Here is a 26,329-nt window from a genome sequence, read left to right as displayed (position 1 = left end):
CTGTGTTAGATTTCCTGCTCCAAAGAATCATCTTAAAGTTTAAATCTCTTCTAAACTCTTCCGAACAGCTTTTACTGGAAGGATTTGAAGTCAGTGAAACAGCTTAAGGACAAATATATTTTTATATTTATTCAGGTTTAAATGGTTAGTATTCCAAAAAGAAGCATAAATGGTAAAAAAAAGACAAGAGTTTGTCTTTTCTCTGTTTTTGTTCTTTTCTGTTAAATATTACACCAAATAAATAAATTCAAAGGAAAGACATGAGAGTGTTCGACTTGCTGCAGGGTTGGAGCTTCTTGACTTTGTAACATTTCCTCGTCCTTTTATCCTCTGTTCTGTTCTTTCTCCATCCATAAACACTTCCTCTTCTTCCCTCTTTCTTCCTCTCTGTCTCACACACACGTCACCATTTTATCTCAACCTGTTCAAGAGCTTCACACGAACACAGATCTAGAAATGTGAGTTGCTTATTGATCACATTTTGGCACAGATTAAATTTCTTTTCATATTTTCTACTGTGCCTATGAACTTGATAACTTAAAACTGAAAATAATATATACATTGTATAGCAATATATCTTATTTCTTTCTTTGTAAATAGAAATGTCTTTGTCCAAAAGAGATCAAACGTCCATCAAAGTTTCAGTTCTGTTCCTCCTCAGTGCATCATTCAGATCTGAAGCAGATCCGTCCATTAAAGCGATCGATGTAACTCCAGCAAAGTCTGACAGCCCGCTGCGCGTCCAGCTCTCTTGTGGCTGTTGCGTCCGGTTATCGTGGCGGCACCACAATGGGCAGGAAGTGAGTGGCTGTGTTTTTCCTTCTTGTCTTCTTCCCCCTCATTGGTTTTCCGTTGGCGTTCAGTCCCACAAACATGAACTTCTTCTTGTTGCGCCACTCCGCTGAAGCGTAGGTGTTGTACTTGTTCTCCTCGATGCGCTCGATCAGACGACAGTCTGGACCGTAGTCCCTCTGAAAGGCAGAGACACGGCGTGTAAATGTCACAGTGAACAAACACATCAGGTCAGGTTACAAAGGCTTTAGATAGCATGTCAGGAGAAGACGTAAAACACAAGCTGCTTTGACAGAGATGTAGACTGCGAGTTTACACCAGTATTAATTGGAATACATCTGATGATAAGCACAAACAACAAATTCTGTTTTGACTTTTTATCATGTGGAAGTTTTTTTTTTCAGTTAACCCTTTAAAACTGGATGTGACGTCGCCGACACATTGCACTTTGAAAGACCGTTATTCCTAAACGGTTTGCACAATTAGAAAAATCCAAACAGTTTGTGAAAGCTGAGCCTGTGCTCTTTCAGATGATTTGTGGTTTTTATAGTATTTTCACTCAGGCATTTAAGGAAGCCTGTAAAAAACACACCCTCTCTCCTTAATCTATCTCTCTCTAACCCCAATACAGTCTCCTCAGATGTCTGTCAAACATGAGTCTGGTTCTGTCCGAGGTTTCTGCCTGTTAAAGAAAGTTTTTCCTGCTCTACTCATGGTAAGTTCAGATGAGATCAGACTGCTTATCTTGTCTTGATGTTGGGTTTCTGCTAATAAAATTTTATTAACATTAACGGGTCTAGACCTGTAAATGTTTTTTGGGATAACGTTATGATTTGGGGCTATACAAATAAAGATTAATTGATTGATTGATTGACAATTGTGTGGGGCAGATGCATCACAAGAGCGCATAGAGAGAACTGAGCTGAGTTCACCTAAAAATACCAACAAAGAAGATGAACTTTGGGATTCTGTGTTTGCTGTGTTTGTACTGTACTTTGTGTGTAAGCGTGTGCATTGAGTAGCACTTAAAATAGCTCATGTATTTATTGAGCAATGCTAGATCAGTGTACCAAGGCTTCTTTTTACCATTTGAGCATGATTTGAGGCTTTTATTGTGTGGTATCCTTTTTTTTCTACACTGAGAGTAACCAGCTGAATCGCTCTCCTTTAGTTTCACTTTCATTTTGAGAAAGCTGTGTGAATCCTGGAGATTCTGGTGATGTTGTCAGCGACCTTTTTTATTAACAAAATAAGAGACAGTGCTCAGAAATGCACACATTTTTAATGCTCTAAATTTAGGTTCATCCTGTAAAAATACTTCCCACTGTTTGATTGTTGTGTTTTTTTCCTTCACTGAATCTCTAAAATCTAATTCTGTCTTTGTGTTTTCTTCATTTTAAACTGTTTAACTCTCATATAACGTGCAGTAAATTAGAAATAACTCCAGATATTGAAAGTACAAAGTATTCCAGAGAAATGGGCCAAAGCGTTTACTCACAGGACATTTGTAGACTGTTTAATAGTCAAAAAAAGCAAAAAGACAGACAGGCATTTTTAGGCTCCAGTGTTCAAAGGTTAAAAATTTCGAAATTTTCTTCAGTTCGAGACTTTTTAGCCCTTTCTTTGACCTGTGTCCTTTTTATCGCAACATTCTCCTGTGTTTTAAAGCAGTGCCGTGATCTCACATTGATTTGACTCTTTACAAAATTTCTAAGATCACATTTCACTCACTGACATTTTAGCGAGCATGTGATTAATCGAGCAAATAAATGCTCCGATGATTTCCTGAGCAGATTCATGGCTCCATATTTTGGATCGTTCTCGCGCTCATGTTTAACGTCAGCTTCAACAGGGATATTAATGTTAAAAGTTCTCCTCCGGGTCTTGTCAGAGCACGGCAGGAACATGTTGATGTTTTCTTATTTGGACAACGTGGATCAACAAGTGGTCAGCATTGCTTAAGAACATGTTGCACAACTCTCAGAGAAAACTCCACAGAGGAAATCTGATTTCTGAAGACATTGTTGTGTGTTTCTGGACTCCAGGTGGAGAGGGTGGAGGTTGTTTTGGAGTGTGACGTCTTAAAGTTTTGGGCTGCCAGCCAGGACAGGGCATTGTGTCGCCATATTTGTGGCTTCCATTACCGCAGTGACCACCCACTGGTAAATAAAGAGAAAATGATCTGAGGGAGTCACATTTGTTAGTTTACTGGAAGCTGCCCTTTTGCTCAGGGCTAGCGTTGCTCAAACTGCCAGTTAACTGGATGCGGTTGATCCTCACAAGCAGAAAGGTACTGTCCCTGAATATGTGCACACACACAAACTCAAAATATAACTCAGTCCTTCTCTGTCTCTGTCATTGTTTCTGGACACAGCTGTTCAAATTAGTTCCAGAGGTGAAACTGAATGTTCCCGAAGCGTAATGAGAATATTTAACAGACGCTGTGCAGATTATTTTACCTGAATAATAGCTCAGAAAAAAGGCTGGTTTAAGCATCTTATAGGCAAGATCTCAAAAATAAACTAATCTCAAGGAATAATACCTGTTAAATGATTATTTTTGCAACAACAATCAGTGAACTAGTCATGTAAACTTATGTTTTTTCTTTTGCATTTTAAATTAATATGATAAAATTTTACTGTTTAATTTAAGATTTATCATTTTTATGTTTTTTTTTGTAAACTTTCTATTTATTTATTAATTTATATTTTTATTTTTTACACAATTAGAATACATTGAGGAGATGCATTCATAATACACTTGTTAAACACATCGTCACCCTGTTAAAATAATGACCAAGCCATTTTTTGAGGAAATTGGCTGAAATCATCTCTTGATTATGTTGACCATCTCTGGTACATTGGCTTAAAGCTTTATGCCCTACAGGACAATGGCCTATGTCAAGAGAGTGACTTTGGCCATTTTATTTCTAGCCTAAGTCAAAAAATGTGATTATTTAGGACAAAATGTGTGACTTGGGAAATTTAACCAGTTTTCATGATGGCGGCTGCCCCAAGAAGAAACAGAAACTTAAGCGCAGAAGAAGCTGAAAACGTGATTCTTGAATCACTTTCAGCTGGTGAATGATTAGGTTCACCATCATAAAGGCTAGGGTATGACGATGTGGTGTAATTTAGTCTCAAGTTATGGTTTAACAACAAATCTAGCTTCTCCTAGCCAGCTAACTATTCCTGGCTTTGTCACGTATTTCTGTAACTAAACATAATTGAGCACAAAGCAATAATACTCCTCAAAGATTTAAAATTAAAAAAATGTTTTTGCTTTTAGGTAGGAGATGCATGAATTTGCCCACTCAGTGTAAGATTGACCTGGCATTTGTTTAATTTAGGTTACGTTTTTGGGAGAGTTTGTCTATCTGTGAACAACATAACTCAAAAAGTAATGATGTTCAAATGTTCAAAATGGAATGAAAAAAGGAGTGATCAAAGTTTGGAGGTGATCCTGCTCACCGTCTGGATCCAGGATTTTTTTAAAGGATTCTTTATCATTGTGAGATAGGGCTGTTTTCACCACGTGTATATAACTCCACCATAAATGGTCAGATTGCTTTGCAAAACAGTACAAGACAAGATCACCATAATTTCTGACAGATGTAAAAGTACGATCCACATCCTGGAAATACTAAGATCCAGAATATGAAATATGTATTGGGTAATGATCATTTTCAACACTGTCAGGAAACAAATAATCGTACAAACCTGCAACTAACACCAAATTGTAGCAGACAGTCTGCTGAAAGGGAGTATAACATTAAAGTAGGACTAAAGTGTTGGTGACAACCACAATATGCTCAGAGGAGGTCTGCGCTCCTTAAGTGCTTTTCTAGTTAGTTAATATAATATTCTCTATATTTGGTAAAGTTTTTTCTGTTTTTCTGAAAACTTGAAAAAATGACTCAGGCCATTGTTTTAATAGGGTGAGGATTTAGGGCCCAAACCTCGTTGAATTTCTCTTTGTACATCCTCCCAAAAGTTAGGAAGTTTTTTTAATCATTTTATATTAATGAGATTACAGTAAAACTCATCTCATTCTGTGTTTCTCTTCCTGAAACAATGCTTTTGTTTGATGACACGGGATAAAGAAGTCACTGTGTGAACCCATCAGGTGTAATCCAAAGCCAGCCCTCCACCGCTGCACTCCTGGCTCGTGTTGCACCGAGCCGAAGACGTCATGGGAATTCAGTTTCAGGCCATGCAACAGAACGCCTCTCTGTCTTTTTCTACCGTGTGTCATTTCATCTGTGGCGTGGCTCTAGAGGGACGCGCTGAAAGTTTGGGGTCTTTCAAAGTAAGGGAAAAAAAGAATAAAAAGGGAAGGAAGAGAATGAGTTGAAGAAAAAGACGGGAAGGAGAGAAAGCAGATGAAACAAGGGGCTGCTCTCCCCAGAGGGACTGAAGCAGAAAAGAGAAACTGAAGGATTGTGTTCCTGAATGGAGCAGAGAGGAGAGGCGAGATCACAGCCTCTAACTTTTGGTTCCATTTCTTGGAGTGTTGCATCAAAATTCAGGGAGATTTCATCTTCATTTTGCTAATCTTTAATGTATGGCAACTCAAATTAAAACAATTGGACTTCATCAAGATTGAAAATTAACCTTCCTTTAATAGGATATCCATTGTGCTAGTCATGCATCTTGGGCACATGTGCAACCAGTGTTGGACAAATTTCTTTTAAAAGGTAATTAGTGATAGTTACTCGTTACTCCCCTAAAAAGTAATTGATTTAGTAACGGAATTACTCATTCAAAGATGTTATTAGTTACCAGGGAAAGTAGTTATTGTGTCACTTTTTTGAAAAAACCTTTAATTTTGCTAAAGAATTTAGTTTTTGAGCAGGTTTTGTTCTAAGACATGATATTCACACCTGACAACTCTCCTGATTTAGGAGGGAGTCTCCTGCTTTCTAACCCTGTCTCTGGCTTTCGACTTGTAATTCCTTCAGATTAACCTCTTATATTTAAGTCTGGTTCTGTCATCTCTAATATTTTTTTGTCAAAACTTGTCGGCTACTTGTGCCTTACATTCAAACCTCAAAAAGCATCCACCCCTCTCCCTGGAGTTGGTTTGACCCAAAGACGCTGCAGGAGATCCTGTTTGACTGAGGTTACACAGACACACACAGGTAGCTGTGTGGTATTTGTTGCTGAAAAGTTGACTTTAGCATCAGCTCTTTGTTAAAGACGTCTCAACATGATTGTTCTCATCATTACTTGTGTGTCTGACGCTTTTCCCACATTTTATTAGCAGCTCCTGCCTGTGCCTGGCTGAGCGAGTCAGGTTGGATAAATACTAACGCACCTCATTTCACCCTCGGTAACAGCAATAAAAGGTTTGAAATAGTAACTATTTAGATTACTATCACTGGGAAAGTGATGGTGTTAGTAAGGTTGTTAGTTTTAACACTGTTATTCCAATACTGTGTGTCAGAGCTACTCACCGCTCCGTACAGCTCGCCCTTCTTGCTGATAGCCAGGTAGTAGTTACTGCTGAGGCCCCTGATGGCCACCACCCCCACATCCACTGACTTGATCTCCAGAACACCTGAAAAAAAAGACAAACATGTCAAACTTCATCCTCAAATAGACATACACTCATTGTTGCTTGAATTTTCTGTGCAATCTGCTGAATTTCCTTATTCCACAATCACCCCTTTGCTTAAAAAATCAAATGATTAAAAAAGGGAAGGGAAAACGTGTTGGGTTTTTTTATAAAGGAAGAACAGCTGAGATGCTCTTTAGAAATTGACTCATCTCTTTAGCACAATACTAAAATATGCATAAACTTCCTCAATTTTGGTGCAGGATGCATACATCAACTAAAGGATGACTTATGAAGAAATGCAGAGCAGCATGGTCTGGTTTATTAATCATCTGATTTCAGTCGTTGGATTGGGGTTTAAATCATCACTGCTTTTTGAAAACATTGCCAACACTTGCTGTCAGTGAACGTCCTGTAAAGTTTTGCAAACACTTGAAGTTTGAGGTTAAATGGTGCAGGAGGAATCTGAATGATCTCTGCTACTTCTGCACAAGTAAACTCTACTCTTTCCCCCTCCTCCCTTTTTCTCCTGCTGTGTGACAGTCAGACCTCAGAGCGGCCTCTTGCCCCCTGTTCATTTGCTGGTTGGCTTTTGGGCCGTGTGCCCTGGGACCGAGGTGTAAGCCAGGAAAAAACATTTCTCTGCTCTGTTTGTTTTTCTGACCAGGGGAGCTCAGGCAGGCACACGGACAGGACAGGACGGAGAGAGCCTCTGTGGCTGCCAGGCTGGCAAGAGGTCAAGGCATCCATATCAGTTTTCAAGCCTGAACCAATTACTGGTTCAAGCTGTGGTCGCCGGCCCTTTCTTCTCCCATCCTTAAGTCAGTTACACCAAGCCATAAAACTACCAGGGGTTTGAGAGGATTAGCTCAAAGGGCCAGTAGGAAGTGGAGCCAGGCTGCAGGAATAGTTCAAAGGGGCGAGAGGGAAACAGACAGCGTTTGGAGCATCTTTGAAAGTCTTTTTTTATTTTGAGCAGATAATGTTCCCGTCATTTGCTAAAACAAACTGTGTGTGTCTACTTCTCTGTCAAAAAATCCAGGTGTCTAGAGGAAGTTACAAGTTTACCATGAAAGTCTGAGGAGTACAGCTTCAGGCAAATCATAAGCAATAACACGTGCACAGTGAAAGGAAACGTTAAAGGATCAAACTTTCACTTTGTTCTCTGAAGCTTTAAATCTCATCTTGATCACACTGGTCTCTGTGCCCTGATGCCCCTGTAGTGCCCTGATCCCCCTTTTTCAAACACTGAAACAGAGATTTGCAACATCCTGCAGCCTCAGAGTGACGTGTGTGATGGTTTCTGTGTTGGTCTTGGAGGAGGAAGTGATGCAGACATGAACCCTTGTGTTGACATAGATCAGCACATGGGAATACATTACTTTATTCTTCTGTTCCTTATTGGAATCATACTACACCATGATACCATCAGTTAAGTACATGTTAATGGAAAACATTGAATGCTGACATTCTGCTGGCTTAAAGTGATGTTACACTCTGCTAGCACCACACTGGTGTTGTTTGCTACTGTCTCTCGATGATTTACGTTAAACCAGGTTCTTTTTTTTTTTTTTTTTTTTTTTGTTCTTTTATGCCTTGAATAGGATAAATGAGAGGATAGAGGATAGAACAGAAAACAGGGCGAGGGTGGGGAGTGACATGCTGGAAAGAGGCCACAGGTTGGATTTGAACCCAGGCCACCCGCACGCGGACGACCCTCATGGAGCACAACCGAGACCACTAGACTATCTGTGCTCTGTCTCATCCCTCTCTTTAAGGCTCTGTTAGGGCGATCTGTTCAGGGTTGAATGCAGTGACACCTATGGCCAGAATCAAAAGTGTTTTTCCAAGATAAAGACTCCTATTCCTATGAACACCATCACCCAGATGCGACTCTTCCTGACCCGGTAACGTTTTTATGAATAGATACGTAGCACTATTGTTTGAAATGTGACAAGTGAACTTTGTGAACTCAGTTTGTACCATAGTTTAGATGCCAACTGTATTTAGTGCTACTCACAGCTCACTGCTCTGAGACGTGTCCGAACATAGCGTTAGTGAGTGGTTATGTCCTACCAGAGCTCATCTCAAGAGCACCCATCTGCAGGGACTGAGTATCGCCATATCGTCAACACATAGCGGAAAAGGCAAAGTTGGTCTTCTTCATGTTTTTTTTTTTTTTTTTTTTTTTTTAATGTTACAATGTGCAATTTAAGTTATTACAGTTCTAAAGATTCTTTTGTTTTTGGAGTCCTTTTTTTTTTTTCTTTTTATAGTATAACCAAAGTACAATTAACAATATACACATAGTTGCAGCCAGGGGCTAAGATACAGCAATCATCCAACAAAGATGCACAAAAATATACACATAACACAAGAAAAAGAAAACTTAAAATATTCATTGTGTTCTTTTTGACTTTTTTGGCACTATGGTGCTCTCATTTAACTGAAAGTTGGACATATTCAGGATTTTATTTGGGGCTCCATAACAAAATGTGTTTTTATTTTCCTCTTTATAGTTAACAGAATTCAGACTGGCACTATACCCCTGGTTGTGTTTCTTAACCATTTTTTGTTGTATTTCTGGTTTAGACTTTTGCTTTCTGTTTTGTTTCTTACATGAATTACCGTTTCATTTGAAACGTGCAAAAAACATGTCAACAGCATAACGTCTACAAAATCTGGTTATGTCGAAATTTCATTTGTGTTTCATTGAGATCTGGTATTATTGGCTCTAAGGGGCGCAGAGTTCCTGCATGGTGTCGTACATCTGAAAAAGTGTTAGCTTTGGGCTATGTGTTGACGATATGGCGATGCTCAGTCCCTGCAGATGGGTGCCTCTCGCTCATCTACCAGCTCCAACCTCACCAAGTAGAGCTAACGTAACCTCACTCTTCATTTCATTGATAGACTCTCAAGTTTGAACAGACCACTGCAGAATAACTGCTGACTGTGGGTTGGAGTGAACATTAGCACAAACAGCTTAGCCCGTGATTAAGCTTGTGCTCTATCTCTCTCCTGTTTAGCTTTCTTCTGCTCTGACTTCTTTTTCTACAAAATTTGTGTAAAAGAAGTCCTTTTCTCGAAGACAATAGGCAGATCTTACTTACTTTTAATTATTTAAAATGATTGCTGTCATTTTATAATGGACCTGCTTCATGAAACAATCTGACCTGATCCGCCACCCTAATAACAGTCTGCTTCATTGCACCACCACAGACATTTCTTAACTGCCTGCTGCTCTAAAGACCGCTCCACCTGTTCAATCCCTCGTCCCTCCATCCGTTAGATGTGGTTTGTTGAAAACCAAAGCAAATGGCTCTTTTATGGCCCCTTTACCGGTTACCAGCAGCCCATCTGCCTGTGAGTTAAAAGGCCTTGCTGCAACAAAAAGATTAGATTGCAACAACAGAGTTTATGGCCAGCAGGAAAGCAGGGCCTGAGCCTATGACACAAGTTCTGTAATAAACACACAGACAGATGTAGACGTGCACACTCACAAACATGGTTCAAACTCTGGTGTCAGCCCCAGGTTGCTCTTAAAGTTAAGGTTTTTATTTAACTCTCTAATTTCCCTCATTCAACACCTCTTCTTATTGGTGTCTTGAGTCCATCAATGTATTTTTCCTTAGTTTTTCCTCCCTGCATCTCAGCCCAGCACCTTAATTATGAATGTATTTTTTTAAGAGCTTGAGAAAAAAAACTTTATGATCCAAAGCTGAAAGCACAAATAGTACAGAGTTCAGCTAATAGAAAGGGCATGAACATTTTCCGCTATCAACATTTTTTTCTCAAAGCTACCAAGGGCAAACACCTGTGTGTAACAGGGCAACACTACAACTTTCATAAAAACCAGCCAAATGTGTCTGTGCCAGCCAAATCCAAACCGTAACACTAACCGGGCTATGGGTACAAATAAACACAAGCTGGCCCTCTAACAGTGAGAAACTGTTCATTAACCACTTCATAAAGGTCACAAGGAGGATTGATGTGTTTGGAGGCCAGAAGTTGACTCCAGTGTGACCCTGTCAGATCCATAAATGTAAAGGAAACCTGCAGCTTCATATGTAGCAGAACAGCAGGTTTGATACCTCAGCAACATTTATGTTGCAGCTTTGACTGGTCACTAAATGATTAGTCCCTCTGACACGGTGTATTTAGGGGGAAAAGGTGAAAACTGTCTCCCTGTATGAAGAATTGTATTGCATTCAGCAACCTGCAGTTTTTGTGCAGATGTGTAGCCATTTCCTGTTTGCACCATCCTACAAGCTAACGATGACTCAGCTGAGCTCAGTCTGTGGTGGCTTTAATACTTCCTAGGATGGACCATAGGCTTACTGAACACCCCTTTCACTCCACCGGTCTTCCCTGACCATGTTGTCCTCAGATGAGTATCCCTTTGTCTCGTAGTCTGAGTCTTGGCTTTGGGACCACTCAACTGGTCTGCGTCGCTGTGTACCCAGCATGCTATGCCAAGTGAACACTCGCTTCTTTTATCGTCATCACAATTTCAAAGACTCATCCCTGTATTTTTTTACTGCTACTGGTAGCAGCTCACTTTTTTTGCTAAAAGGTATCAAAGGCGCACCTTGGACACCAGCTTTTATATGATTTCCTGTCATCAAAAGTAAAAACATGTTAAAGGCTGAGGGCTACCTGAAAAGCCACTTGTCGTAAGAACGTGACTTGGATGCTTTGGTGAAAGCAAATGACTGGGGATCAGATCTTCTTTTTAACATCACGATGACTTTTCACTGCATACAAAGCGTCGAGGTAATGTTTTCACTAACAGCTATGTAGAGCTATAGTTTGAAACGTGACAACAATCAAACTTTGTGAACTCAGTTTGTACCGTAGTTCAGTAGCTGGCTTTTTTTAGCGCTACCAACAGCCCAGTGCTCTGAGACGTGTCAGATTTCTCTTCCCACTACTTGACTCTGTCGGTTGGTGTGGCGTTGTCAGAAAGACTTCAACGTGCCATAAGTAAATCTGGTTCTAGCCAAATTGATTGGGAAGCTGTGAAAAAAAACCAACTAGAAATAACCTACTTTTGGTGCTGATAATCTCTGTTTAAATTGTGGATTATGATCAGGCGTATATTGGCAAGCATAAGGATAAACAGACTTTACTCTCCTTACTCTCTGAATTCTGTTATTCTGTCTGTTCTCTTTTAAAGTTTGAGATTAACATTAACTTTGGAAAGAAAAAATTCTGAAAAACCTTTATTTTTTTAAAAAAAAGATGGGGTATTATTTTTTTTTCTCTTTTGGCTAATAGGACGTAAGATGAAAAGTCATAGCCCAAGATTTGGATTTCTTAAAAGTACTTTAAGTGTTTTTGGCTCTTAACTCTTCTAGTGTTCTTTTTAAAGACAAAAAAGGTATTTTTTTACCTTGACATGTGACATGTTTTTGGCTCTCTTCCTGGTTTAAGCTACGAGGTCACATAGAACTGTGTTCATTTATTAGTTGAAATTATTTAAAACTTGGATTTAGGATGAACTGAACTTACTGGTGTCTTTTGTTTAATGTCTATAAATCTCAGTGTGAAACTTAAAATGCTGCTGCCATGCTTTCTGATGGAAGGAAGAGGATTAAGATATATAAGATATATCAGAATTTTTTTCATGTAGAAAACTAAGTATTAAATTTGTAGCAATAGAATTTTCTAGAAATATTTTGGGAAAGTATTTTCTTTGCTTTTATTCAAACACTCAAAGACTCGTTTCTTCTGAGACAAATTCCTCGCTTCAGCTGAGAACCTGAGGCAGAGATTTTGGTTCATCCTTCCTCCTAACGTACAATCTATAGACCATATATCATCACACACTCATTATGTAACAATGTCAAATTCCCTAAATGGTAACACATAACCCAGACCTCCCACAAACGCCCTGGTCCCACCCCTCCCTTTTCTGAAAGCAGGTCAGTGAGACTCCAGCTGAACCTAAAGGTTACTGGAGGTTATGAAAAGGTTTCCACTGTTGTTCCTGCATATTTTTTGAAGATTAAACCGCAGTTGTTCAGTCTGACCTCGACACGGTGACGGCCGGTCTCCTGCCTCCCCACAGCCCTGAGAGACGGCTCTCACTCTTCAGACTAGTTTGTGTCATGAACCCCTCAGTGGGAAGAATGGAAATGGTTTGGTTCTTTTATTTGGGGCCAAAACTCTTGGATATTGAAATGAAACACTAAAACTAACGCTTCCTTTTTTATTTTTTAAGGAAAATAAAAGTGACATCCAGGACAGACGAGGCAAAAGTGGCTCTATTATGTATTGTTTTAAGATTTAATATCTGATTTGAATCAGTTGAGGTTTGAATTCTGAGATCATTTTTCTCTTCTGAACCTATGACTGACGACGTCTCCGATTCATTGTGACATGGGAGTTTACATCCAAGCAACCGCCAAAAATATCAAGAGACAGAAAATCTAGGAAAAAAAAAGCTTAACATGAAAAAAGAGGGAAAACAGTTTGTGATTCTGCTGCTTTAGCTGCATGTATGTGCACATTAACTGAAGGAAACCCATGTAAACAGGCTTTCTTGGCTGCTGTGACATTAAAACAAACCACAGTTTAACAGGATTAAACTCTTTCTGCGTTATTCGCTCTCAGAGTTTGCTTTAATATTTCCGGCTCTGTCTGAAGTTTGAGAGGGAGAACAAACACTCTTGTCATAGGACACACTGGCTTGGAGTGGAAACTGTTGTGTATTTTGTGTTTGGAGGAGCGTTGAGGTATTGGTTTAGACTGATGTGGTTGACAACAGTATCATCCTGCGCTAAGTGGCCACATCAAAGCCTGCAGGGCCAACGGTTTGGACCAAAGCTGAGAAAAAGAGTCCCTGTTTCTCATTCTCAAAACGGCCAAATTTCTACAAATAGAGTATTTTGTAAACAATTCTCAAAACTTGTTTTTCTCATGTTTGATTTCTGGGTTGTAAATCATGTTGAACAGACGTGGGGTGCCCTTTGAGTGGCTTTCTTTGAAGGCTTTATTTTCATTAGCGCGATTGTTCTGTTTGACCTACACCCGCTTTTTTATTTGGTGTATCCTTACCCCCATAATGCTTTTATTTCCTCCCCTGACAGAAACACTCACATCATTGTCTTCCTCACAGGCCAGAAATAGCTGAACCACACACTGTTCAAGCTGGCCGAGGTACGCAAAGAAAAACACTCGTGGATTATTAAAAAAAATCAAATCCCGGCAGGTTATGTCACATAGGTTTAAGAGTAGCAGAGAGGGAAGCAGAGAGATTCACCCAGATGTTCGTAGAAGACATGAAAAATAACCCTCAGTTCTTTTATCGCGGTCGACTTTGTAACACGATGAGGTGCAAAAGCTGCCGGTTTCTGTCCAAACATTTCACCCGCCTGACGCACCAGGAGTTCTGTTTTCAGGGAGAGTTCTGGGACGGCTGTCTGCATTTCACACATTTTTCATTTACGGTTCAGCCGCCAGCGCAGTCTCACCCGACTGTTGTGGTTGGAGTTGTTGGTGTTCGGCTTTTTCGCTTCAAAAATGATTTTTGGCTTCAAATAATTCGCACAGATACGAAGGTATCTGATTGGATCTGTCACATAAACTTCGTCCCTGTTTGTTCTCACTTTCTTTGTCTCTTTGAACACATGCATTCATATCAGTTCACAGGAAGTACACACAGACACACAGGCACACACACACACACACACACACACACACACGCGGGGTAATTAGCTGGCATTCCTGACTGCTCTGTTCAAATGGCCAGGCTGTCCAGATGCCTCTCAGGACTCGACTCTGGGCTCTACCTTTGATGACTCCATTAAGAACCCCACTTTCATGCTGTGCGTGTGTGTGTGTTTGTGTGTGTGTGTGTGTTCGTCTGTGTGTGTGTGTTTGTGTGCGTGTGTGTGTGTGTGTGTGTTTGTGTGCATGTGTGTGTTTGTCTGTGTGTGTGTATTCTGTGGGGGTCTTTTCCTGCAGCACGTGGTGTCTGTATAGCAGCAGCTCTGGATGTTATCTGTCACAGATGCTGTTCTTCACGTCCCACTGCTTTACTGGTCATGAATACCAGACTCACACCAAAGAGACACTGTCAGTGTTTGGCTTCAGCACGTTTCCAGACCAGCACTCTGGGCTTAGGTTACTGACTCCAACAGTTGTTTTCTTAAGAGACCTGATGGCCCATTAAACACACCAAGAAAGCTTGACATGTAATGATCTTTATTATCCACCCCTGAGGTGGTCCTCCAATAACCAATCAAATCAGCACAGAATTTGATTGTTTTTATTATTATTTACTCATTCATATATTTATTTATCTTCTTTTTACTTATTTATTTTATATTTATTTCTCAATCTATGCATTTATTTACTTTTTACTTCTTTTATTTTTTAGTAGTTCATTTATTTATGTATTTATTCATTTATCCACTTTTTACTTTTTTATTTTTTATTTATTTATTCATCTATTTGATAACTTTTTACTTTATCTTTTTTATTAATTTATTCATTTATTTATCTACTTTTAACTTTATCTTTTTTATTAACTTATTCATTTATATATCTACTTTTTACTTTATCTTTTTTATTAATTTATTCATTTATTTATTCATTTATTTATCGACTATTTACTTTTTTATTTTTTTTGTTCATATACCTATATTTTCTTTTACCTTATTTATTGTTTATTTATTCATCTTTCTATTTATTTACTTCTTCTTTACTTATGTATTTATTATCCATTTATGTTTTTCCTGCCTGATATTTAGTTACTTTTTTTTTCCAACACAATAAAGGAAGAAATCTATTTTTAAGCTAACACGCTTTATGTTTGGAAAAGAGTGAGGAGATAAAAAAAGGAATTTTGCTCATCCCTTATCCAAAAATTTGAGCAAACAGTTAAAAAGCACAGGCAGTGAAATTAAAACCTTTTAGTTAGCAGTTTTTCATAAACACAAACAAAAAACAAAAAGCAAACCAAATTTTTTTACTCTACCCCTGCATCTGACCTCAGTAATAGGTTGTCAATGTTTTATTGTCAAGTTAAGCAACAGTTTGGAGAATTATGATCCAAGACAAGCTCTAAAAGAAATCATGTAGACGATATTGATGTAACCATGTTTAGAATTTGCTTGCTTTTTGCTGAACTTTGAAGAGTTAACTAGAAAATCAAATTATACTATAAAAAAAGCTGCAATAACTCCTCTTTGGTGGCCAAAATAATTTCTTGACTTCATGTTTTGTACTTTAAACAATTAGATTATGTCTATGTTTGAAGTTTTCGTGCTCCAGAGGTCACTGTTCTGTCATATCACCGTGAAAAAGACTCATTCATGGACTCTTTAAATACAGTTTGAAAGGAATTAAAACTAAAGCCCAGAGGATTTGTTTGTCATGCTGCAGATAAGGCCGTTGAAAGACACAAAGCTGCTCCTCTTACGTTACTTTCTCCTCTTTTTCTTCAGAGCGAAACACTAAACCTCACACCGGCTGCAGAGAGGACAGCTTCCTGCTGAATCTGCAAACACTTCTCTTTGAAGTCCTCAACTGTAAATGATGCTAACAACTTTCCCATCGCTGTTTACTCCAGTCAGTGTGAATAACGCTGTGATTCAGTCTCTCAGTTTGGTTCCAATTGTAATGACTTTCCGTTGTTCAGACAAAAACAAACTGTTGGGTTATTGTTAGGACAGTTCAGAGAGGAGACAAACACTGAGCTCAGCGCACAATATGGAGCTTATGCAATAATATCCCCCAAGAGATCTTACTGATGTCTAAATCCTTATGTTATCTGTGAGGTTTCCAAAAACCTTCATGAAGAAACAATTATTCAACCCCAGGAAGGTGTAAAGCGGTTTTCCAGATTTCATGAAAGCTGTTTGTACATCAGAGAATCTTCCACTTTTCCTTTCTCTCCATCCTGACAACATATCGATGATCCTGCTGTGCAGAAATCATCCATGTAACATAAACACTGAAAAGGCGTCTATCAAAACAAAGATGTCAACCTTTAAATTCTTTGCGGAAACTAATCGACTCTCGATGTTTGGATCCATTTGCTCTGCAGAGTCGCAGCCAGGGCTCTCACAGAAACATGATTTGCTGCTGAAAGTCTTTTGTTTAAGGTGGTGCCTGACGGCCGGGGATTGTGGCTGGTCGGCTGCGGCTGCCTACAGAAATCTGGCTCTTATTTCACTCTTTCTGTAGCTGACACATTAATGGACGCGGGGGGGTGAATTGATGGGGGAATATCAAGTGGCGATGATAGGAAATATGTAAACAGTGATTGAAAAACGAGACGTCCTGTCATTGTCGGCAGTGATGCTTGGCAAAAACAGCTTTTAAAAGTGGAAAAACTGTGCTTATACATTGTGGAAATGTCCTCACTGATATATTGATGTGAACTCTTTTTACTCTCAGTGCTGCAGACTTCTTTTGATGGCTGCTTCATGGCACTTTTCCTGACGTGCTAAAGCTCATGAAGACATGTGCTCTGTAAATCAGTCTGTTAGGGCTGGTATGAGGTTAAAAGGCACAAGTACGTCCAAACTTCTGGACCCTCAGAACCAAAACCATAATGACTGTGGATGAAAATAATAAAAAGGGGAAGGCCAGAATCTTCTGTTCCTCAAGTCCAGATTATCAGGATTCATGACTTGACTTGGACTACCCCAATGTGAACTCAGACTTGTACTGGAACCAGAGCATGGCTGCATTTGGACTCCAGCATGGCTATCTTTATATAGACTGTTTTAGTTTTATTTAATATATTTTACTTTTTTATATTCTCTATTCACTGACACGCTTCTTGTGCTGCTGCAGTCACTGACAGTAATTACAAACAATAGCAGCACAACATGTTGGATCACATGAAACAGAACAAAAGAAGAAAAGCAAAGCCTAAACTTTAACGGATATACATCAGAAGGAGCTCAGAAAAGTTGTCTAGATCCTACAAAAAGTCATATATAATACATTTGCTTGTTGTTTGTACATTGTTGAGTTATTTTAAGTTTATTTCATTTTTTCTAAATTTGGCTTCTTTTTCTTCCTTTATTTTTATTATCAATTTAATTTGGTGAGGTATCTTAGATAAGCCCACCTTGGGTTTTATTCACCTCTCCAGTACTTTCTTGCATTTTTTCTTTTATGCCAATTTAACTGTTTCTAATTTATGGTGCAAATGAAATAAAAAATAAATAAATAAATCACTTAGAACGTTGATTACATACTTAATGAAAACCAACAAAATGATGACAATGAGGTAAATAAAAAATAAATAAATAGACAAAAATTGATACCTGAATCATTTATGTATTTTTATTTTATTCATTTATTTTTAAAGTTATTTTTGGGGCTTTTATAACCTTGCAGGGCAGATGGACCTGCCTGATTCAGTTTCTGAACTCCTGCAGGTCCATCTTGCCAGGCTCCATTGACCAACGAATTTACTCGGCTAAATTCTGACCGGCCCAATCAGGGAAGAGAGGCAGGAGCTGTGGGAGCAGACATGACGTCAGCAGACTTTCGTACTTGTCAGCGTTCCTTTGATTCTTAAGTTAAATCTATAAAAATAGAAGCTGTTGTCTAACGCCTTTTTCACAGCTGTTTCTCATGATTCAGTAGTTGTTCATCTATTGTTTCTTAGAAGCATCGGCTCACATAAGCTACGCCATACCGTGGCTTGATGCGGATTGGTCTGTGGTGAGTGTGTTAATCAGAACGGTCGTCCAATCACCAGCTGTGGATTTTTTTTAAAGTCCCGCCTCTGAAAACAAATCGGAAGAGCTGCTACCCAGATGGACTTGTGAAATATTTCCGTGGGGGATATATGAAACTGTTGATCTGGCGTGTCAAGTTAGGGCTTTTATGCCTCCAATCAGAAATGAGAGAGGACAGTAGATAGAGCAGGAAACAGGGCGTAAGTGGGGAGTAAAATGGGGAAGGAGACCACAGACTGGATTCAAACCCAGGATATTTGCATGAAGGCGAACCTCATGGAGCATGACTTAGACCAAAACAAAAAGATAATTAACTGAAACTTTTTTTGTTAGTTTAATACAAACTAACTCAAATAAAATAAAATGTTTTAGTTTTCATCTTTGTTAGTCTGGGTCATTCATAAACTCTCTATTTTGAGTAGATATGAGATGTTTTTTGTTTTTGACACAGTCACGAGCATCATTGACAGCCAAAGTTAAGAGACAGCGTCAGAGCCTCATCTCTATAAATATGACTGTGTCTCTGATAGGAACAGGTATCTCTGTTTTTCACCTGGTCAAGGTAAGGGAGAGCATACAGCCCTCTTCCCCTGAAACAGACACTAACAGGCAACGTGATGGAGAATGAGACAATAGCAGGACAGACAACACTGATACAGAGCTTTCTGTTTGATGAGGATGGTTATTCTTCTGTCCTTGGTGATTACATTTTTGAAAGTGGTACAATGTTTAGATTTTTCATTACACAATGCTTTTGCTAACATTTTTGAATCTCGCCCCTGGCAACAACCTTATATAAGAAAAAAAGACTAAAACTAATATTGAAACTAATAAAAACTTAATAAAACTACACATTTTCAAAAATAAAAAACAAACTAGAAAACCTGCTTTTTAAACAAACTAAAAATTAACTGATATTGAAACAAAAAGTCAATATGAAAGAAAAATGCTTAACTATAATAACCATGGTTAGAAACTGAAGTGATTAATTGTTAGATCAAAGTTTTTTCTGTTGGTTAAAATTCTGATGAACTGTGTTTGGTGTCTTGGGGTTTATTGGTATCTTTAGTGATCCTCCTGTGCAGTCTCAGATCAACAGATGTGTGGTGCACATCTACTCATGACACACAGCGCTCTGACTTCATTGATAATTTAGAATAAACACTAACTGTAGCTACAGTTCAATGTTAGTGTCAATTTACTAAAAAGAAAACTCAAAATCTTCTCCTCAGCCCTGGCAGGAGAGGATTGAACAAATTCTAAATATTTCTCTCCTGTTTCACTTTTCTGAAACGGTTTCTCATGAAACACTCTGCTGCATCCTTGTGCTGTGGTATCTTCTGGTAAAGCATCTGTCACTGGACTTTGATTGTTCAGTGTTTGTTGTTTTCTCTTTATAAAGCTGTAGTTAGTCACAGTAACATGGTCACTACTTCAGCTTCTTATGTCTAACTGGGGCCTTCAAAGTCCGCCCCTCTTTGAAAACAAAACTATAAAAATAGTCCCTCTAGGCCTCTCTGGAGTTTGACTAAGCTTTATCCCAAACTGATCATTTCTGGCCCTCAAAGATGATGTAATGACTCGTGTAGTGTCTTCAACTTCTGGTAAATCCCACTAATTGGCCCGCTCAACTGTCGCTCTTGACAGTTTAAAATGTGTTTTCACTGATTTGACCTCTTTAAATAATCTACAATTTGTCGACGTCGAGTCAAACGGCGCAGCTCTTACGTAAGATAATGATCAATATTACGTAACGTGTCTGGGTGACGTTGACAGTGTTTGCTTTGTAGATTCCAGTAAAAGAGTCATGATTTGGTGCTGACATGATTTGATCCAGACTCCTCCTGTTTTTCACATCAAAACAAACACCAGCCTCGCTCTGCTGCTCAGACAGACACGCTGAGGGGTGAAGACACTCTTCTCTTTCTCTGCTCATCACACAGTGTTTGGTCTAACCCCTCGCAGGAGATCAGACGAGGTAAATACTGAACGGAGTGTGCAGGTAGTATAAGTTTATTGTATGTTTTCAGAGTGCAGCTGGATGTTAAACTCTGCCCTGGCAGCTTTAGGAGCCTCAATGATAGGCTCAGCGTTTCCTGAACAAGCCTGTGCGGTGACGTTGGCTCACCACTTTTATTTATGGCTCTTGTAGACAAGAATCCATGAAGATGTCAGAGTCACTCTGACTGAAAAGCTACGCTGACACTAACCTCTGGAGCATCCAGCACCTCCTCATAACTCTCTTTTATGGGCCACACTGTTACCTTTTCCCACGAGAACCATAACCCCGCTCATCAGCCGCGGAACGAGAGCAAAATAAGACGTACAGAAACAGAAACATGGGAGAAGCTGGGAACAATTTCAAGATGTTGGGGGGAAATGAGGAATGGCAAGACTGTCGCCTGAGTTTGCTGAGTCATTGGAGGTAATAGTGGCATTATAGAGACTATTATAGTTTACAAAAGAGCAACACTACTTTTTTCTGCCAAAATCTCAATTTCATCCAATTTTATTGAAAGGACTTGATTTAATTTGCTAGTGAAGCAAATTATTCTTAATGTGTCGTCTTATCTTCTCTCACATTAAGTCACAGACTTTAAAAAAACTTGACTTGAAACATAAACATCTGTGAGAAAATGATGACATGATATGACAATGATGACAGTTTCATTTTCTTGTTTTCAAGAGACAGGTATCTCTAAAATTCCCGTTAAGGATGTAATTTAATTTATAAACGGTCATGGAAAAAAACAGTAAATAAATAAATAAATAAATAAATTAAAAAGAAAGAAAAAAAAAAAAAAAATTATTAAAATGAAACAGGAAATATTTCATGTATGTTTAATTTTAGAAAAATGTAATCAACACCATTACCTGCCATTACCTGTTTTGATGCCATTATACATATTTTATAACCCACATTTTTCAGTGCCAATTTTCCTTTTTTTCAGTTTTAGGATGTGTTTCGATGTCAAATTTTATCTTAAACACAAAACTTAATTCGACGTCTTATCTTGTCTCACATAAAGACACAGACTTGAAAAAAAGTCTTCAAACATCTTGAACAACTGTGAGAAAATGATGAAATATGTCAGCGATGGCAGTTTTATTTTCTTATTTTAAGGAAACAGACATCTCTAAAACCCTGTTAACGACGTCCCTCCTCCAAAATAAAAGCATCACAGGAATGTGTTGCACTCCGACGCATCTGAAAGATTTATTTCAGATTTTAATGTGAGATTTTCTCCGCCACATAACAGTGTCAGAGTAACAGAAGGGCCCGAAGTGACGCATTACATGTAGCGGTGACCTTTCCATTAACAAAGCTTCCTGACTCGGGTCAATAGGTAGAGGTCAGACCTGAGGGGTCAGTCCTGTGTAATTACCCTGGACACGGACATCATGCGCTAAATCAGAGTAATGTCCCGAGTATTAGCCTCTCCATTAATGGTGCTGGGTTGGTATATGTCACGTCAGGAGGTTTTGTGTCCGCTGTGATTAATGTGAACAATAAGTTTGTGTGGCAGCTTCTACAACACGGGTGGCCACAGTGAGAATCCTGAGCTCCGACTGTGGTCGAGGTTGGCACCCTTCGATGCTAATTGAGCTACGCATGACCACAAGTCTGCGGCGTTGACTGCAAACACATGTCTGTTTGTTTCATAGCTTTATTCTGATGCTTGTAAACAAGATGTGACAGATTGTGGATGCAGATCGAGGGAGGGGAACAAGGATCGAAGATTTACATTACAGAGAAGGGAGTCGTCTTATTCTGAAGGCCACTGTGAAAGCTAGAGTCAGAGAGTTAACACACTCCATCCTGTGTGATGCACTGCGCCCAGCTCTGACAGCGTGATTAGAAAGACTCAACCCCGGAGCTGAAACGTCTTCATCACCTCTGACACCTTCTAATGACTCTCATTTGTGATGTGACCTCCTGAACATTACCAGACTGCTCGAGCATGATAACAAAGCTGAGAGCCGCCCCCTCGCTCCTCTTCTGTTCAAGCTTTTCTTTAAGGAGAGCTGCACTGAGCCCAAAAATAACCTCTTGCGTCTTCTTACTCCAGCATTTTACTACACTCTATAATCCAGCTGTGTTATACTGTATGATATACGTTACATGTTTGACCTTTTGCGAGCTGGCTTTATATTACAGCACATGTTTTTCATGAGCACATAAAGAACAGAAAACCTGCGTCAAAACACAAATCACTCCAAAAGTCTGTGTGCGTCGTTTTGGTTCTTCTTGCTTTAAACTTTACAGAATAAATGAACGATATCGTAACATGTAGCGCATAAAATCAAGCCCTTAACGTATACAAAATTAACAGTCATGTAGAAAAACATGACGTCTCGTATGTCCGAACCACATCCACGCTCTCGTTTATTCTAGGAGGGTTTAATTGTTCTGTTTGGTTCAGTTTGAAGGGTACAATTTGTTCTCAGAGCACATTTAAGATAGCAGGAGGCTGCTTGTGCACTGATGCAAACACTAACAATGCACATGTATGTGATAGTGTGCAGATACACACATTACTTAATCATCATTTCATCACGGCCAAATCCCCTCGGTTTGTCGCCAACTTTCCACCCACCGTCTCTTAATCTGAAACATGTTAAACATCTGCACTCGCTATCAGGTGGATACTTGATGCCTACTAAACACGCTGCCAAGAGAAACCCTGACCTGAAAGCTCTGGCCTCCACTCGTAGCGTTTAAGTGTTTTTCTTGTCTTTTAAAAAGTTCTCACCGGGCCATTACAATCAAGTGGCGAGACGTGTTGAAAATGATGGATTGTGTTTCTAATGCGGTGACCTGATGCAGTTATAGTCAGTGTCACGTCGACCCCAGAGGTTGAGCTCTTTATGTGTGTGTGTATAAAACTGTGTGTGCATGTGTGTGTGTGTCGTAGAGGACTGCTGGCAAGGGGAGGGAGGAAGAGTCGCTAATTGAAATTCCTTCAGCCATGTCTGGCAGAGCCCTGGTGTCTGAGTGGCACACACACACACACATCCACACACATATTCACACTGGCCCTGGCCCTAATAAAAGTAGGCTTTGCCATATGGAGGCCATGTGCAAGACTGGCCTCTCTGTGCTCTAGTGTGTGTGTGTGTTTGAGTGTGTGTGTCTTAGCAGGAGAGGCTTGTACAGAACCACAGACCCACAGACAGTTGCATACAAACCTATGACATGTATAACGCTGTGTGAGTGATAAAGCTCCGTTTATGTAGGTTTCACTCCCTCACACACACATTACACGCTTGGATGGATTCACACACTCACACACACACACAGGAGAAGCAGTGCAGGAAACCTCTCTGTACAAATCTCTGAGACTTCATCAAGTGTGCGCAGGTAAATGTGGGACTAATGTTCTGTTCTACCTCAACAACTACTGTCAGCGTGCCCTCAGGGTGCCGCAGACTGTGGCAGCGCTGGACGACTTCCAGATGTGTGGGACTGGGAGACAAAGCTGTGGACTACAGGATGATAGCAGCTAATTTTCTCCTCTGCATCAGTCATAAATGATTATAATGACCTTTGAGAGTCTGTGGAGGTATTTCTGTTTGCTGGAGTGGAGATGAAGTTATTTGTTTTGGGTTGTGTGCTGCCATGTGGCTCTTGTTCTGTGTGTGAGCGTTTTTTAACACACTTTCAGTCTTAAAATCCATCTTCAGTAACATTCAAATTAGAAAATCAGAAATGAAGTTACACTAGATACACTTGTTCTTTTTCCTGAGTTAAACCCAAAAGTGAAGCTTTCAGGTTACTTCAGGCGACAGGTGGAGTTTAGTGGAGGACCTTTGGAGAAGACTTAAACTGTGAGGATGTGACGCTGAGTGGTGCTGAAAAAACATCATGTGTGCTCACTGACCCCTCTCAGCATAAATAAAGTCATATTTCACATCCCCCAAAACACACAAACCAGAAGAAGGGTGCAGGATTTGCATGCTTGTTACTTAACATGGAGTTCAGTCTAACGCCTGCTGCCATTGTAGCTGCAGCAGCAGAAGAAGACAGAGAGAGTACTTGTCATTCTTCCCAGAGGTTTAGTAATAGCCGTGTTTTAGAAGAACTTTCTCTGGGCCATTTCAAATTGCTTCCAGTGGCTCATCTCCTTTTTTTTTATCTTCCTGGATTACTCATTTTGTTTTTTTCCTCTTTCATTGTCATGCACTCTCTTCCCTGGCTTTCTGCAGCCTGGAAAATGTGCTTGCAGCCTGTGCACATGGAGAGGAAGAGGCTGAGAATCACACAGCTCTGTTATCTGCTGTCTTCTCAGTCACCTGTCGTAATGTGCGCAGTTTGTAGAGATCTTTGCATTTTGTTGGATACTGTGCCAATTGTTTCATTGCACACTTCTCTTTAAGGTTTGGGAGCTCCAATATAAAGTCTCAGTTACATGTTTCTTAATATTTAAAGAGCCACAAATGTAATTTAAAAAAGTCGACTTACTGTACGGATCGTCCTCACTTTTGGTGCCGTTAACTTTTCCCTTCTTGTCGATGCGAAGGAAGAATTTCTGAAAGGAGAACAGTTTCCTCTTGCGCACATCTCCCGACAGATGGTTGTAGCTGCTCCGCACGTGGCGCCCGCCGACCGTTGCTGAAGACGATGACACATTCGTCGCCCGTGGCAACCTTGCAGAGGATGCGTGCAGCGGTTGCGGTGATGAGTAAAGTGGAAGGGGTGAAGTGGAGAAATCAGGCAGAGTCCCTCCTGGTTTTGCATTGTGGTTCCCCTCGGGGTCCGGTGATGAAGAGGACAGCGGTGAGGATGAGGAGGGTCCCAGCAGGAGAAGCAGAAGGAGGAAGGTGAGAGAGAGCAGGAGGTGTGAGGGAGGTCTGCAGCAGGGGCGGGAGGAGAACCAGGCGACCGGTGCACCTTGTGTCACTGTCCATCTACACATGGTAGTGGAGCTGGGAGAGCTGTGGAGGAGCTCAGGGGCTGGGGCATGCTGAGCTGGGTGCTGGGAGAAGGAGCAAGAGTGGGAGAACCCCCCCCGACTGACCGCCTGCACCTCCTCTAAGCGGGGACTCCCAGCCTCTCAGGGACTGTCGGAGCTGAAACCTGTAGCTGGACCTGCGTGGAGCTGACTGGCTGCGCTCCTGGTGATGGCGATGCAGCTGCTGCTGGTGGTTGGAGCCTGCGGTGTTGTGGCTGGCTCTGCTGTAGTCCCGGTGCTGTGTATTCCTCAGCAGTGCCGCAGGAATGCGTCAACATCCATAACTCAGATCACCTCACGATGGGAACAACTGGGGGCTCGCCTCAAAGACCTCTCACCGCCTCCTCCCCCCTTTTTCCCAAGGCTGCCGCTCTCTGCTGCCCGCGGATCACACAGCCTCTAGAAAAGTCCTCCTGAAAAGTTTACCCCACACTCAAACCCTGATCATAAAACGCACATTACCTTATCATTCATCAATAAAATCTACTCAGTCATGTCCTGACCCTTTTCTCTTCAGAGAGGCGGAGGAGGAGTTCTGCAGAAAAGATGCTCAGGAAAAAGTGAATAAATAAAAACAGGAAGTCAAAAAGGATTAATGCTGCTTCTCATAAAATGTCCAGAGAAATCCAAGCAGAGCAGGCCACAGGAATAAGACTCCAAATCCAGACTTTTTCTTTTCTCCTCTTCTTTCCTGTCTTTGTCTCTCTGAGTTAGCAGAGCTGGTTTGGAGTTACTTGATGTGTAACTGAGCTCCGCACTTCTCGTCTTTCTCCCCTCTCTTGTTGTGCGTCTTGTCAGTGAGCTGAGCTCCCTATCTCTCCTCAGTCTTTGCCTCTCTGAGCGCCGGAGCAGCGCGTTGCCTCTCTTCTTTCCTCCTGTGTGTGGCTCCCTCTCGTTTGGCCCCCTCCCTCTTTCCCTCTTCCTCTCCCTCTGCTCTATCTCTATCAGGCCGGCGCTCTCTGGTTATCTGGAGTTTCTCTGAGGTGACTGAATCTTGTCTTTCCTTTCACCTTATTTATCTGCTGCAGTTCACCAGATGTCATCTCTTAGTGTAATTGGATGTCTATGAAAACCACTCGGCTTTGAAGAGCCGTGTGCTCTTATGTGTGCATGCGTGTGTCTGCACATGTGCGTGTGGATGTGTGTGTGTGTGTGTGTGTGTAGGGGGGGGTTCTGTCCCACCCAGTTCTTTCTTCCCCTCCCTCTCTCCCTCTTTTCTCTGTCTCCACCCCTTCTCAGACAAAACCCCACCAGTGGAGCGAAGCAGGTCAGAAAAAGGATAGAGATTACTTCAGTCAGATCTAACGTCTATTTTTCTGA

The 26,329-nt window shown here is 40.4% G+C and overlaps 1 protein-coding gene across 1 annotated transcript; it reads right to left on the bottom strand.

The window, feature by feature from the left end:
- Nucleotides 1–221: 221 nt before the first annotated feature.
- Nucleotides 222–25,833, bottom strand: fgf10a (fibroblast growth factor 10a). Its single transcript, XM_074689961.1, has 3 exons — nucleotides 24,520–25,833; nucleotides 6,248–6,351; nucleotides 222–971 (listed from the first exon to the last, which is right to left on the bottom strand). Exons 1-3 carry the CDS (start codon nucleotides 24,971–24,973, stop codon nucleotides 771–773), a joined length of 759 nt encoding a protein of 252 aa, XP_074546062.1. The 5' UTR covers nucleotides 24,974–25,833; the 3' UTR covers nucleotides 222–770.
- Nucleotides 25,834–26,329: the final 496 nt, after the last annotated feature.

This window comes from Halichoeres trimaculatus, unplaced genomic scaffold, assembly GCF_033239565.1.
Source record: "Halichoeres trimaculatus isolate MK-OKI-2021-1 unplaced genomic scaffold, fHalTri1.1 fHalTri1_scaffold_16, whole genome shotgun sequence".
Taxonomy (NCBI): domain Eukaryota; kingdom Metazoa; phylum Chordata; class Actinopteri; order Labriformes; family Labridae; genus Halichoeres; species Halichoeres trimaculatus.
This window is presented reverse-complemented; position numbering and strand designations above follow the sequence as displayed.